The sequence below is a fragment of the Primulina huaijiensis genome, chromosome 18, assembly GCF_012295235.1.
Source record: "Primulina huaijiensis isolate GDHJ02 chromosome 18, ASM1229523v2, whole genome shotgun sequence".
Lineage (NCBI taxonomy): Eukaryota > Viridiplantae > Streptophyta > Magnoliopsida > Lamiales > Gesneriaceae > Primulina > Primulina huaijiensis.
In genome coordinates this window covers 10,247,749-10,263,033 of record NC_133323.1, presented here as the reverse complement: position 1 = coordinate 10,263,033, position 15,285 = coordinate 10,247,749, and the positions used below count along the sequence as shown (strand labels likewise).

The 15,285-nt window shown below is 34.0% G+C and overlaps 2 protein-coding genes across 2 annotated transcripts; one reads left to right on the top strand and one right to left on the bottom strand.

Annotated features, from left to right (window-relative positions):
* Positions 1–10,294: 10,294 nt before the first annotated feature.
* LOC140964627 (uncharacterized) lies at positions 10,295–12,164 on the top strand. The gene is made up of 5 exons (XM_073424488.1): positions 10,295–10,819; positions 10,997–11,090; positions 11,280–11,317; positions 11,395–11,530; positions 11,670–12,164. Exons 1-5 carry the CDS (start codon positions 10,457–10,459, stop codon positions 12,083–12,085), a joined length of 1,047 nt encoding a protein of 348 aa, XP_073280589.1. The 5' UTR covers positions 10,295–10,456; the 3' UTR covers positions 12,086–12,164.
* Positions 12,165–12,249: 85 nt separating this feature from the next.
* On the bottom strand, positions 12,250–13,520 carry LOC140964628 (small ribosomal subunit protein cS23z-like). The gene is made up of 2 exons (XM_073424489.1): positions 13,108–13,520; positions 12,250–12,618 (listed from the first exon to the last, which is right to left on the bottom strand). The coding sequence occupies exons 1-2, from the start codon at positions 13,375–13,377 to the stop codon at positions 12,337–12,339; spliced, it is 552 nt and encodes a 183-aa protein (XP_073280590.1). The 5' UTR covers positions 13,378–13,520; the 3' UTR covers positions 12,250–12,336.
* Between the last annotated feature and the right edge of the window lie 1,765 nt (positions 13,521–15,285).

Genomic DNA, 15,285 nt, shown 5'->3' with positions numbered 1-15,285 from the left:
ACTATGGAAGTGTAATTCGACGTCTTCTCTCTAAAGAACTCCCGCTCCTGCTAACAAGTTTGATTTTTAGGGCATTTCTGTGTGATCGTTCGAGGTTCTAAAATGTGTATGGAAGTATTAAGAAGAATTTTGGCAAATTTGAATACTGATACACTGCTATTTTGTAGTTTGTTGTTTTGCATAGCATTTTAAAGAGGTTTTGGTCTAGTCCCCTCTTTTTTTTTGCACAGATAAGTATACGTCAAAATCCTATTCGTCTTTCGTGCACTTTTCTTGAACTCTAACATTTATCAATGCCAAATACCAACCCAGATTGCAGCCTTGATGACAATATTTCACGTTTTGGCTGCGAGAATCTGGTACTTGATTCGATGTATGGCTAGCTTCTCTCAGACAATGTGAAACCCTGTGGGAGTTCATTTTTAGAAGAAAATGAATATGAAGACGTGCAAGGATTCCACATATTTGTACAATCATTTGGCATCATGTCTGTTCATTAATTATAAATGACTAAAAGTGCAAAACAATTCAAGTTAATGCATTGATACTAAATAGAATACAAAACCTGATATAACACAACTTACATGATGTAATCCAATATAAACTAGATGAAACTATATATGAAAAACAAAAAAAAATGCATGAATCTGCTAAAATAGGAAAGACGGAGAAATTTATAGAAATAGAGAGCAATCTATTTATTCACGAAGTTCCGCACTGATTCATTAAAAATCACAAGCAAAAATTAAATTGACAATGATACCATTACGAAACGAAGAATTGATGGTTGTGCTATAAGTATGTATATATGCAACCGTACGCTTTATCATCGGTTGTTGGATAAATTTTATTTATATTGGTTTATATGTTAATAATTATGTGTTCTGGATTGTCGGTAAAGTTAAGCCCAAAATAAAGTGATCAACTAATGTTACGGGTTTTTGGAATTTAATGTATGTAATAGGTTGTGAGCATTTAATGTGTAGAGGCAAAAGTATAATTTTTTGTTTTTATGATGGGCTACAACATAAATATCAGAAGATAATGATAACAACATCTATATATGGGTCATGGTCCTCAGATTGCGCGTTCTCTATTATCTACCATCATCATAGAAAATAGTTCTGAAGAGTAACTGGAGGATTCTCTCAAAGAAAAGAGTGTGTAAATCTGGAAGATCAAGGGTGTGAGAATTATGGTTTCAGGTATTCTTCCGCTTAAGTTTTCAGTCAAATTCTTAATGATTTAGCATAATAGATTCTATGATTAATGCATTTTTCTACAACAAGTGATATCAGAGCCAGTCATGTTGATCATTGAGATTTGTTTAAATTTTATGAATGTTTTTTGGATCTAGATCCGGGAAAAAATCTTATTTTAAAATAATTTGACATGGCTTCATATCAGGAAAAGATTTTTGTTGAAAACAAATTTTTGAGGTTTCGATAGAGATTTTTATTGAAAATTTTAAGGATTCGGCATAAGACTTCAATTTTTCTTCTAATTTCTTAGTTTATATATAAAAAAATAAATAATTTTTTTAGAAAAATAGAAAATTTGGGTCAAAATTTTTGCCAAAATAGACCTAGGATGCACCCAAGAGTTGCCCAGACATGCGCAGGCATGCATGGGAACTTTTTTAGGGCGTCTTTGCATGCCCACAATAGTGGCAGGCGCACAGGGGCGCGATTTCGAGGTGCCCCCGCACGCCATGGATGTTGTGGATAGTAGCAGCGCACAGGGGCGTGATTTCGAGGAGTTTCGTGTGGGGCCCACCCAAATTTTTTTAACGTTTCAAGTTTATATAGTTTAAGTTTAAATTTTCAATTATTTAAATAATGATAAGGTTATATGTATTTTTAAAATAGATTGATTGGAATAAAATATCGTCAAAGTGATCTCTTTATGAAGATTAATTTTATTTTGAAATAGAAAAAAAAATTTGTTATATGCGATTTATATGAAAATTGATCGTCCAAAGGAACGTTAATATTTAATATAATTGTATATGCACTTGTGATAGTAAACATATGATAGTTTTTTGGTTTTTCGTGTGAGTAATTAATCGACCCAAAATAATGTTGTTATTTAATATGATAGTTACTATCAGTGTTTGACTGTGGTGCCAGGATATAACCTAAATGTTAATATTTTGTCCAAAGATAAAACATTAATGGAGTACACGGTATCATGTTTATGGAGTTTACATTATTTGAATTGACTGATTATTTTATTTGGATATTTGTTTGAGCATGTATAGTTGGTAAAAATTTGACTCCTGTGAATTTTCATTCCAACATAAATTTTATTCCTATGTAAATGGCTAGAATTTTGATTCATGGAAAGAAAATAAATTGATAGTTATCAGTCATGGATTTGGACCTTGCGATAAGGATTGACCCTCCTCTTGCCATTACGGATAAGAGTATCTCTGGTGAGGGAGTTTGAAAGCTTGAAAAGGTCGAATCACATGTGTATGATGATTAAGAAGATGGTCATTTTGGAAACATTCAGGGGCACAAATGTCGAGTGACATTGCTACGCCTAAGGTTTTCCTTCAAGATCTCGAAAGAGGTTTGCTAAGAGTGAAAAATCTGAAATTGGTACACTCTTGGCAAGCCTCGTTTCAATGATGTACAGGGGAGATGTCTCATCTTGCTTCAAGGTAGAAAGAACTGAAGCTTAACCTCTCTGAGGACTTGATGGTACATTTAGTTTTGATATTTCTTTTTCCACAATTCAATCAGTTTAAGGTGAACTATGACTGTCAGAAAGAGACCATGAGCTCATCTCGCACTGTGTTCAGGAAAAAAGAAGGTTGAAGTAACAAGACAGAAAGTGCTCATTATGCCTCTACCTCGAAAGATAAAGGAAAGAAGAGAAATGATAAGGAAGTTACGGATACACAGCCTCCGAAGAAACAACAGAAGAATCCTAGTGATTCTCAAAGTGCTGGTTGTTTCTTCTTTGGCAGTGATGGGCATATAAAGAAGCAATACACATATTATCACACTTTGCGTGTTAAAAAAATGTATGCTTCTGAATATGACTTGTTCTGAGGTTAATTTAACTTAAGTGCCTAGACACACGTGATGGATAGATCTGGTGCAACAACTCACATCAGTGTTTCTATACAGGGTTGCCTGGATTGCCCAAAACCATGTGATGCTGAAAGATTCATCTACGTTGGTGATGATATCAAAGTTTAAGTTGAGATAATATTTTATATTATATTGTAAAGACTGGAATATTGGATCTTTTTGAAATATTTGTTGTACCGTCTTTTATACGGAATTTGATTTCTATTTATACATAGACAAATTCGGTTATTCTTGTTCATTTGGAAATAAAATATTCAGTTTGATTCATGATTCCAAAATTGTTGGTTCTGATTCTTTATTATGATACGATAATCTTTATTCTTTGGATGTTATTGCTTCATTTAATGAATCCCTGCAAACAAGTAGATGTACTGAAATAAAATTAATTAGTGAGAATTCAGCTGCATTATGGCAGAAGATATTGGGTCATATCTCTTAAAAGAGAATAAGGAGACTTTTGTCAAACGAAATTCTCGAGCCTTTAGATTGCACAGATTTTAATAACTGTATTAACTGTATAAAGGAAAAACAATCCAACAAAATGAGATTTGAAACCAACTGGTGTTCAGGCATTTTAGAACTTATACATATTGATATTTATGGATCATTCCCTTCGACTTATTGGAATGATCAAAAGTATTTTATAACGTACACAGATAATTTTAAAGATATGACTTCATTTATCTAATTCATGAAAAGACACAATAATTGGATGTGTTCAAAAATTATAAAGGTGAAGTTGAAAATCAATTTTTTAAAGATTAAAAGCATCAGATCTGACCATTTGAAGATGAATACAATGGTAGATGTGAAGGTTCCGGTGAACAACGTCCAGGACCTTTTGCTAGATTCCTACAGGAATACAGTATCATCCCACAGTACATTATATCGGGTTTACCCACTATGAACGGTGTTGCTGAAGACGAAACTGAATGATTAAAGACATGGCTAGGAGTATGATTAGTCATTCTACTTTACCAGAATCACTCTGGGAAGAAGCACTAAAAATTGTAGTGTATGTCCTTAATAGGGTGCCAACTAAGCAGCGACCAAATTCTCTAATGAACTTTGGACAGGCAAAAAGACTAATCCTAAACATCTGCACATTTAAGGAAGTTCGGCTAAAACAAAGCCTTACAAGCCTAATGTAAAGAAACTGGACTCAATGAAGTTCAATTGTTATTTTATTGGATGCTCAGAAAGATCCATGGCGTACAAGTTTTATAATCCCACAAGTAAGTCGATTTTTCAGTCGAGATTCTTTGAGGAGGTTGAGTTTTCGGGAGAGAGATAAAGTATGAGATATTGTCTTTCAATAAGAATATATAAATATTCTCACACATGTCTTGGACATTGATCAGGATCATATTCCTCATTTTGACAAAGTGTAGGGGCCCGTGATCCTGATTAGCATTTAATGATCAAACAACCAAGATTCGTTAATGTAAACATCGAAAGTGATTAAAAATTTTCCTTTTCTTTTTGGGCCAATAGAAATTTCGGCATGAGCTCCCCGTAATTAAGACATCCCAAAAATTTTCAAACAACAAAAATAGCATTTATATACTCGAATAAAATCATATCAATTCACAAACCTATAGCCACACCGGCTAGGACTAACACATGTAGAGTCGATAAGGCTCGATCACACAACTATCAATCCAAAATATCGTAAAAGTAACAGTACAGCTACACAGGACATCCCCTGACAAATGTATGACTCGATAAAATAATACATACATATATGTATTTATATATCTGGGAACTCTCAACAACAACTCAACTACTGGGCACTGCTACCTAACGCTCCACCAGACGAGTTAAATCCTCTTGGATAACTTGTTATGGCATTAAAAACAACCATATCATAAAAAGAAAAGAGAGTACGACAAACCAATAAAATTATGACAAATATAACTGACATGAAATAAAATCAAGTAAAATGCAATGCAATACGTGTCGGTAACAACGAAATAACGGATACCAAAATTGAGTCCAAACGAATCGCAACAGCAATAGGAACAGTGGTCACCCATGCCAGGAATGTAGCAACGCAACATCAAGCTGTCGCTCATCCATGCACGTAGCATCGAGGGTCCGGTAGCGACCCGGTCAATACTCATGTAGTCATCAGGAGTGTGTTAATCATATCACTCGCTCCATAGTGACTCAACGTTTCAACTAATCAATAATGATAACAATCAAAAGAGTCAAGGCTCGAAATGCTATGCATTAATAGTTAATATGACTAGTCGACAAATATCCCAAATATTCCTTTCAAAATAAACATATTTTTATTTTATTACTTTCAAAAGATAAAAATATGAAATATTTATCAAACTAAGCAACATTATTCACATAAGCATATAAGTCACGCCATAACTCATTATAAAATACTTAATGTCATTCCACATCATTATAGACCTAATAATGAAACAGTCCATGCGTTCCTCAATTGATACTTAATTTACCATTGAAGAAGCCGCTCCTATGGCAGATAATTCATTTCATATCAACTTCTATTTATTTTTTCAATATTCACCAATTTAGCGTAATATTCCAAAAATCCATAATTTAGGCTTTAATATTTCTAAAATTAATATATGACAATTCTATAGCATCTAAACATGTAATTATTGAACACTAAAATTCGAAAACCCAATTATAAAATTCTGAATTTTCGAAATTATGCTCAAATAAATTCTAAAATTTTATTAATACCTTCAATCAGCTCAGATGTAGTATCTACAATCAACAATATAACATATATTAATTGTTGGAATTCAAATGAATCAAAATACTCAAAATTTGAAACCCTAAAATCTAAAATATACCTCTGAAAGTTTCAAATTAGGTTCTAAGCTTCGAATTCAAGCTTCAAACAACCTAAACCAAGGTTTCCTCTCGATTTTCCATCAAAAGTAGGAGGCGGTCGGCTAGGGTAGTGACTTGGATTCATGATTTTCATTGCAAAATGGGTATCAATAGAAAGATGACAACAATGGCTTCTCAAATATGTATTTAATTTAATTTTTGGACAATCGGAGCGGTCACAATCGACGGACGAAGCTTCGAAGTTTGTTGAAGAAAAAGTAGAAGCTTTCGGTAGAAGCAGGTGGACAGAAAGATTCAAGTTTCTTAATTACTATTATTATTATTACTACTATTATTATTATTATTATATTACTTATTTAACTTAATTAACAAAATGGGTTGGGCTTTGAGAATCTAGGCTGGGCTGGACTCTCAGACAAAGACACAATTCATGAAGACAATATTAAATATCCTCCCATTTCATATGAACAATCTCAAGCACCTCCAAAACCTATTTCATTGAGAAGATCCATTAGAGATCGGAGAAATGCAATGCTAGATAATTACATTGTATTTCTTCAAGAACATGAGGCAAAAATTGGAATGATGGAGGATGATCCTATCAACTTCTGTCAAGTCATAGAAAGTTCTAACTCTCTAAATTTGAACGATGTCATGAATGAGGAGATAAAGTTCATGAAGGACGATGATGTATGGGATCTTTTCCATTTCCTAAAGATGCTAAGCCCATTGGTTGCAAATAGATATTTAAAACCAAGAGAGATTTAAGAGGCAATATGCAAAGATATAAGGCTCGTGCCGCTAAAAGCTTTACACATAAAAAAATGTATTGATTATAAAGACACTTTCTCTCCGGTTTCTTCGAAAGACTCTTTAAGGATTATAATGGTTTTGGTGGCGTATTTCGATTTTGAGCTTTATCATATGGATATAAGGTTTTCCTTCTAAATGGTGACATTGATGAAACAAATTATATGGAGCATCCAGATAATTTTGTGTCCAAAGACACAAATAATATGGTTTATTAATTAAATAAATCCATATATGGTCTCAAGCAGACATCTTGACAATGATATTTCAAATTTCATCAAGTGATCATCTCGTTTTGTTTTGAGATGAATTTAGTCGATGATTAAGTATACCATAAGTTCAGTAGGAATAAGCATAATTTTATGGTTTTATATGGTGATGAAATCCTACTTGCTAGCAATGATATAAAGTTTTTGCATGACACCAAAAGATTTCTAGCTAAGAATTTTGAGATGAAAGATCTTTGTAATGCATCTTTTGTACTGGGTATCCAGATACATCGGGACCGTTCTCGAGGTATTCTTACATTATCTCAGAAAGACTATACCGAGAAAATTCTCAAGCGATATTAAATGCAAGACTGTAAACCAAAAAAATATCTTATGGCTAAGGGAGACAATTTAGTCTCAAACAATGCCCCAAGAATGATTTTGAGGAAAAAGAAATGCAGAAGATTCCCTATGCATCTACATTAGAGAGTGATGGATCGTGTGCTTGGCACCTTGAGGTACTTTCAACACAATAAATAAATGAACTGCAATAGCTCGTGTTCTAAGAATGTTTATACCAATGAATTAGATCAAGTTTGGTATAAAACCAAGCGAAAAATACTTGAAGTAATCCTTCGTTAAGAAAAACTGATATATTTTATATACTGTGTAACTGGATAACTGAAAATTAAGAGAATTAGTTTTTTGCATACATCAATTCAGTTATATATGGTGGAAACTAAACTGACGGATGTTGTAACTGATCAAATCAGTTTTAAAACAATAGTTAAACATTTAAATAACACAGAGACTTCAGTTGCTTCTACATCACCCCTTCTACCACCTCGGGTAGGATCCACTGGAAGACTTTGATTTATACAACACATTGTACAAACTCACTCAGCTTAGGTGTGATACCTCTTGTCCCACATATTAAAAATTAAATATTTAAAATGAGTTTATAATAGGCTACAATTGACTTCTATAGCAACTTGGGTTAATCATTTTCGTAAAGCGAGGACGAATACAAAGTAGTTGTTATAAGGGCCATTGTGCAGTCACGCAGGTGCGAGCTCGGGCTCGGGCTCGGGGCGTGACAGAATGGTATCAGAGCCGGTCAAAGTTTTTTAAGGAGCCACCTCTTGAACCTGCGGGACAAAGTGCTACATGACGGGAGCCACCTCTTGAACATGTATGAGCCACCTCTAGATTCTCGGCGCTGGTGGATCGAGTGGTCAGGCCGCGACGAGGACGTCACGTTTTGAAGGAGGGTGATTGTGATATCTCTTGTCCCACATCTTAAAAATTAAAGATTTAAAATGAGTTTATAATAGATTAAAATTGACTTCTATAGCAACTTGGATTAATCATTTTCGTAAAGAGAGGACGAATACGAAGTAGTTGTTATAGGGACCCATTGTGCAGTCACGCAGGCGCGGGCCCGAGCTTGGGGCGTGACAGCCTGTCAGCTGGACAATCAGTTGAACTGGTCTTTGATATTTTAGTTGGATTGATTCAGTTTGGACAATCATTTAGTACTTTCAGTTTCTTTTCAAAAACTTCGGTTTTGGCTTGGTTAACCGATCATTTCGAAGCCTGATCAGTTTCTGCATCCTGCGCACTTCGATAAATCATTAGTAACAAAATAACAAGTTTTGTTAACATCAAAATCAAGATTGCAAACATGAAATATTCTAACAAAGATTTTGATGTATACTCAGGTTTACACATATATTGTGTATTTGACATGAATTTTGGGAAGATATCTAAGTAATTCAGGAGCAAAGTATTAGAAAACAGTCAAACGAATCTCATGATATTTATAAAGAACAAAATATTACATGCTCATATATCAGAGGCTAGACCAGTTTGAGATCATTTGGTATACTAACTCTGATTTTATGGGATATCAAGATATTATGAAAAACTACGTTGGACAATATTTATTTGCTAGCAGAAGATGTTGTCTCATAAAAGAGTGATAAAATGTTATTTATTATAGTCTCTTTTATCACGACAATAGATTTTATAGGTTGTTATGTTGAATCCAATCAAGTTTCTGGTTTAACACATGAGAGTAGATAGTTGTCGATAAAGCACTTCGGTACAAACTCCATAATTGTGGATTTAATTATTATGGGACTATCACCCAAAAAGTTTTTGTGCACATCGTTTGTATGGGTGTTTGGTCAATTAAATATATTAAGTTTCAATAGAATTTGTAATTTTAAATGTTTTATAGACATGTTCAGTAATTCGATTTATGGTTATGTAAAATTTCTTTTATAGAAATAAATTTCAACTTAAGTCACATTTTGATTATGGTTTAAAGTTTGATCTCAATAAATTTTAAGGAAGACCAGTTTGAAATAGGTATAATGTGATCACATTGCATAAAATTTTCATGTTACACATCAACTTCATAATTCATGTCATACAGTTGTGTTGGCATATGTGACCATTGATGGGTCTAGTTACTTTGGGTGTATCAAAGACTGCTTTGATCATATGATGATGTGATTAATAGACCAGACTGTTTATAGATACATTTAAAATGACAACATTTTTGAGCTCATAAGGTTATTATCAAAAATATAATTATAAGGTTACACACATAACCTAAGTGAGATTGTTTGATAAATTTTATTTACCTAGGTTTATATGTCAGTAATTATATATTATGATTATCGGTTAAGTTAAACTCAAAATAAAATGATATATTAATGTTTCGGGTTGTTGAGTTTTAATGTATCTAATAGGTGTGAGTCATTAATGTCTATAGGCGAAAATATAATTTATGCTTTTAAGATGAGCTAAAACAAAAATATCATAAAATAATGATAAAAATATCATAAGATAATGATAGATAATATCTATATATATGGGTCATGGTCTTCAGATCGAGCGTTATCACATTCTCGACTCTCTACCTGAATACAGAAAATAGTTATGAAGAGAAACTGAATGATTCTCTCAAAGAAAAGAGTATGTAGATCTGGAAGATCAATACTCGTTCTTTAGACGTAAAGATCATAACTTCATATAAGCTTCCGCCTAAATTTTAAATCAAATTATTAATGATTTTGAAAAATGGATTCAGTGGTTGGGTTTAAGTGTTATCACGTTTAAGAAAAGTTTCTTGGAGAAGAATCGACTCCCACGTATATTAGTACAATTGAGATGGAAACGTGGATTTCCCGACATGAAAAATATCACTACATGAAATGCGTCTTGAAGAATCCCACATATTTTAGCTTTTCAAATTCGAATTTATGAAAATGCTATTAAATCGCGTAAGCATGCACCCGACTTTAGTTGAAATTGTAGAAATCCTACAGACGAGAAACTGGGGAGTTTAACGAACAAGGGCGTGCCACGTTGTTATCCGCGCAGCTAGCCACCAAATCTTCCGCTTCGCCACCCGCTACTCCCTGACCTGGGGACTACCTCCGGCGTTAATTCACCAAAATCGCCGCCCTTGCCGGCGGAGAGATTACGGAGATGCCACCATCTACTCTAATACCGTGGAGCTCCAATTCTACTCCCGTTCTGAATTTCACTTCGTTCATGCCGTTGAATAACTACACTCCCGGTTTCAGACCCCAATTTCGGATTCCCGAACGAAGAGAACACATCGTCTCCGCGAGCAATATGAATAGATCAAATCCATCCATTGCCACCAATGGTTCTGATCGGCTGACGAATGGTGTTCGCCGGAACTTCTTCCCTGCAGCCTCCACCAACAGCGGCGGCGGGGGTTCAGTATCAGAATTGGATGATAATGTACGAAAAATACTTCAAGCGGTTCTGTGGGTTGCTGAGGGTGTCTATATCATTTGGCTCTTCTTACTTCCCTACGCTCCTGTAAGTACCGTAATAACATATATTCATGATTTGCCGAAACGGAATTTATTGTTAAATGGTCATAATGATCGAACCATGCATGTGTTGAATATCTTCAAATTGATTTAAAGGTGATATGGATGAGAATTCTTGCTTTTTGATTGATTATTTGAGTTCCAATTTGCTTGTACCATGCAGGGGGATCCCATCTGGGCAATCAGTTCGGAAACAATCAGTTCTCTCATAGGCCTTAGTGTTAATTTCTTCTTTATTCTGCCATTGTTGAACTGTGGTAATGCTACTCTACTCTGCAAGACCTGCTAGAAGTACACTAACTTAGAGAGAAATCAAGAACTGCCTAATTGTAAACATATCTTAATCAATGAATACTGCAAATTATACTGAAGATGCATATTTTAATATTTAAGTCTATATTGTATAATGTTTGATCATTTGTTGATTGGAACTTTTGACAGAGTAGTAGGTATTCATCTTATCGATGCACCGGTGCTTCATCCGGTAAGTTTTACTGCTTGCATCTCATATCTGCTTGGTTTCTTGTGTAATTTCAGATTCTTGATATCTTTGTTTTCCAGATGTCTGAAGGGTTATTCAACTTTGTCATCGGGTGGACGTTCATGTTCGCCCCTGTGTTATACACAGATAAGAATAGAGGAAAATATAAGGGATCACTTGATGTTCTTTGGGGATTCCAAATGTTCCTTACAAATAGTATGTTTTGAAATTAATAATTTTACTTGAGGTGTGAGAATGAGTAGATTTTGAATGATGGTGATGATTGTTGTTACAGTTCTTTTTTGTAATATTTTCGTGATTGGGATTTGAGTTTCGTTGTTTTTCTCCAATGTAGCATTCTTACTTCCTTACATGGCTATCCGTCTGAATAAGGTTGATGGAAACAACACTCCTGTAAAGAACTCTCAACTAGGTTTGATCATGACAAACGGCGCACCAGTTGTGGGACTTCTTGGTGGGCTTGTTTGTTCGGTTTCGATTATGTGGGCAGTTTATGGGCGCAGAGACGGCAATTTCGGTGATTTAGCACAAAGATGGGAGTTTCTTCTTAATTATCTCGGGACAGAGCGGCTTGCTTATGCCTTCATTTGGGACATTTGCCTGTATGCAATTTTTCAGCCATGGTTGATAGGTGAGAACTTGCAGAATATTCAAGAAGATAAGGACGGTGTGGTAAATTTTCTTAGATTCGTTCCCTTTATTGGGCTGACTGCCTATTGTCTTTTTTTAAGCTCTGATGATGAGATATAGGCTAGAGCTGAGTATTTTACATTTTACAATGTAATATTACATTATTCACAGTTGAAACTATAAATCAGCATTAGATTTCTGTTTCTATAACACTATTTTTACGCACAAGATGCACGATTATATTGAACTAGCAGCTCAAGTTGCAGAATTTAATAAGTAGACAATGAACATGAAATCAAGAAACTAAAATACGAACCTTAGGTATAAATGTCAAAAGATTAAATACAAAAACTATGGCAATCGACGCAAATTTAAGATAGATTGCCACCACTCTGCTGCCAGAGATTGATAACATCCGTAGCCTGATTGAGAAGGATGATCATTTTCTTCTGTGATATCCAGGGCTTGCTCTCCAGTGTGGCTCTAAGCTCTTCCCATGCATCTTTTCTAGGCCAAAAAAAGTATGGACTCAAAGGAACATTTCCATGACCTGGTATCTTTTGATCCAGGGCAAGCCCGATGTTCTTTTCCATCCAAATGAATTTCAATACGAGCCTCGGTTTCGCCAATGATTTTGCGTCTTCTCTTGGCTTCTGCATAAGCAGGAATCCATTAAATTGTGTCTAATTCTATGTCAAAGGGCGACGAACTAAAGAATGAAAAGCGGAAACTGCCGTCCGCCCGATAAATTATTCCAAAATATCTTTATTCCTATTCTACATTAAACATTAAATATGAGCATTTGAGACTGACAATTTTGGTAAGATGGTATGGTAATTACGTAACTGAAGACTGAAACATACACACCACACCAGTGGCAATAACCCTATCCAGATAAGACGCTTGTGTGCCAGCAACAACCCAAATGTATTAAAAGAGTTCAAACATAGTTCAATTTAAAAACTCAAACTTTGCGCCCGTCAATCTAATTTATCATGTCAAGCTAAATAGTAAATACCAGGCAACTCGATGAATATGAAAACTACTTCAACTAAATGCAATAAAATGCCCATATAAAGAGTAAAAAAAAGATAAAAACCAACAAAAAAAATTATTTGTACTTGAAAATGGAAATGGCCCACCTCAGATTCTTGACCAAGCTCCGGGTCTGAAACATCAGCAACTGTTTCAGCTGGAGCTAACTCTGCGGTGTCCGCAGCAGCATGCAGCCTTTGGAATCCTCTAAAGGGTCTGGCTCTGAGGTCAATATACGCCAAAGAATGCAAAGAAATAGCTTTTGGCTTCACAAAAAATGAGGATTTCAATGGCGCCGAAGTGGGATTCTTGGAAACAATGGATGGTTGGCAGATTAGAGTGCCTTTTATACTTGATGGAACAGACATGGATAACATCTTCTGCTCGCTCTTCACAAATTCACGAAGATAAAGAGAGAAGATGGTTCTTTATTATGCAGTTGAAGGGGAGAAGTCACGGTGCTTGAGAAAAGTTCTGATAGTGGATAAGGTGACGATGATCCAAGAAATGGGCTTTGGGCTTCACTGAAATGTGTTGGACTTTCTGTTGTTTTATGTTGAAGTTTGCCCTATTGAGAATAAGATATTATACTTTGGCAGTAAAGAATCGAATTCAAAGAATATATTGAAAATTTAAATTTGATTCGAATTAAAGTTTGAGTTTAAGTTCGACTCGAAAGATTCGAACATTTCGAAATTTATTTATTTAATATATAATTATTTTATATTAATAAAATATTAAGACTCATGAGCAAATCGCGAATTATAGAACAAAATAATTTGTACTCGAATTCAGCTCGAAAAAAGATTGAACATATTCAAGTTCGACTCGAAATCAATAAGTTCAAATACAAATCAAATATTCTTTAAGTCGGCTCGAAAAGTTCGCTAACCTAATTTTACTCCATATACTTTCACATTCAAATTAACTATTTTGATCCCAAAACTTTTTTTTTATTTTAAAAAAAGCATATTTAGTCTCTGCCATTGTCTTTAACCATAAAATTAAAGACAAGGACTAAACATTGAAATATTAGAGTTCAAAAATATTATTAGTAATAATAATAGGATAAATACGTTTATGTTATGAATTTATTTATTGTCATATTTTATAATAATATACATATAGATTTTGAAATAATATTTAGATATGGTAAAAAAATCATAACAAAGTGTAAAATGATTTGAATTTAACATTATAAATTTTTGTGACATATTATTTAAATCAATTATAATCAAAATTTAACATCACCGTCGTAGTAGAAATAATTGAACAGCGTTACATTTTTGTTTCTAAAATATTTTTTTAATTGAATAATCTGTCACTAAATTTTACACTACAATAGAGTTCTATAAATAGAGCTTCATTCACTCATTTTAATGGCATATCATTCTTGAGTTCTTCTCTCATCTCTATATATTCTTATTTGAGTGTGTTTTTTTTATAATATTTGTGAGATGTTTTGTTCTCCTATATTAAGATATCGCGTGTTCTCTTTGGAATACTATGAGTGGTTGTACACAATAAATACTATAGTGGAATTCTTTTCATGTTGTTCTTTTTTTACACCATAATAATTTTTAGGGTTTTCTACGTAAATCTCAGTGTCGAATTTTATTTTTTATTTTATAATTATATCTCAAAATGCCGCACCTGAGACCAAAAAATAGTATCAAAGTCTTGGTTTAAAATTTTTCAAATTCTTTGTATGCTCTGTGGTTGCAGCATAAACTGATCTTCCATATCATAAAATATTTTTTTGAGATTTTATTAAGGCGAGATTATTTTGTCGAGTCTACTGAATTATTGTAGTGTTGGAACTTTTCAAGTTCGCAATCTTAATTTCGATGTTAACAAAAATTGTTATTTTGTTACTAATGATTTACATTAAGTATGCAGAAGCTATGATCAGTTACGAGGTGTCAAAATTGCAAATTGAAGACCCAACTGATCGCACAAACAGAATCAGACGAACTGATATATCAAATGAGCAGTTCAGCTGATTGTCCAGTTGATAGGTGGTTCAACAGGAGAACCTCTGAAGTCTGGCCAGCCGAAGGAGTGTTCAACTGATGAAGAGCCCGGCTGATCAGTTCAACTGAACAAGAGTGAAATCTGTTTGTGAAGATAGCACCTATGAAAAGTGTTATGCGCTTTGGCAAGAAAGGCAAGCTTAGTCCAAAATTTATTGGTCCGTTTGAGATTTTGGAGAGGGTTGGGACACTAGCTTATAGAGTGCCATTGCCACCGATGCTTTCTGGAGTTCACAATGTGTTCCACATTTC

Bases quoted from the DNA above. Each gene is read 5' to 3' on its own strand.
- LOC140964628 (XM_073424489.1), bottom strand. From the start codon at position 13,377: ATGTTATCCATGTCTGTTCCATCAAGTATAAAAGGCACTCTAATCTGC. The intron at 12,619-13,107 runs GTGGGCCATTTC...CTGCTTATGCAG, and splicing joins AGCTTGGTCAAGAATCTGAG to AAGCCAAGAGAAGACGCAAA.
- LOC140964627 (XM_073424488.1), top strand. From the start codon at position 10,457: ATGCCACCATCTACTCTAATACCGTGGAGCTCCAATTCTACTCCCGTT. The intron at 10,820-10,996 runs GTAAGTACCGTA...TGTACCATGCAG, and splicing joins TCTTACTTCCCTACGCTCCT to GGGGATCCCATCTGGGCAAT. The intron at 11,531-11,669 runs GTATGTTTTGAA...TCTCCAATGTAG, and splicing joins CCAAATGTTCCTTACAAATA to CATTCTTACTTCCTTACATG.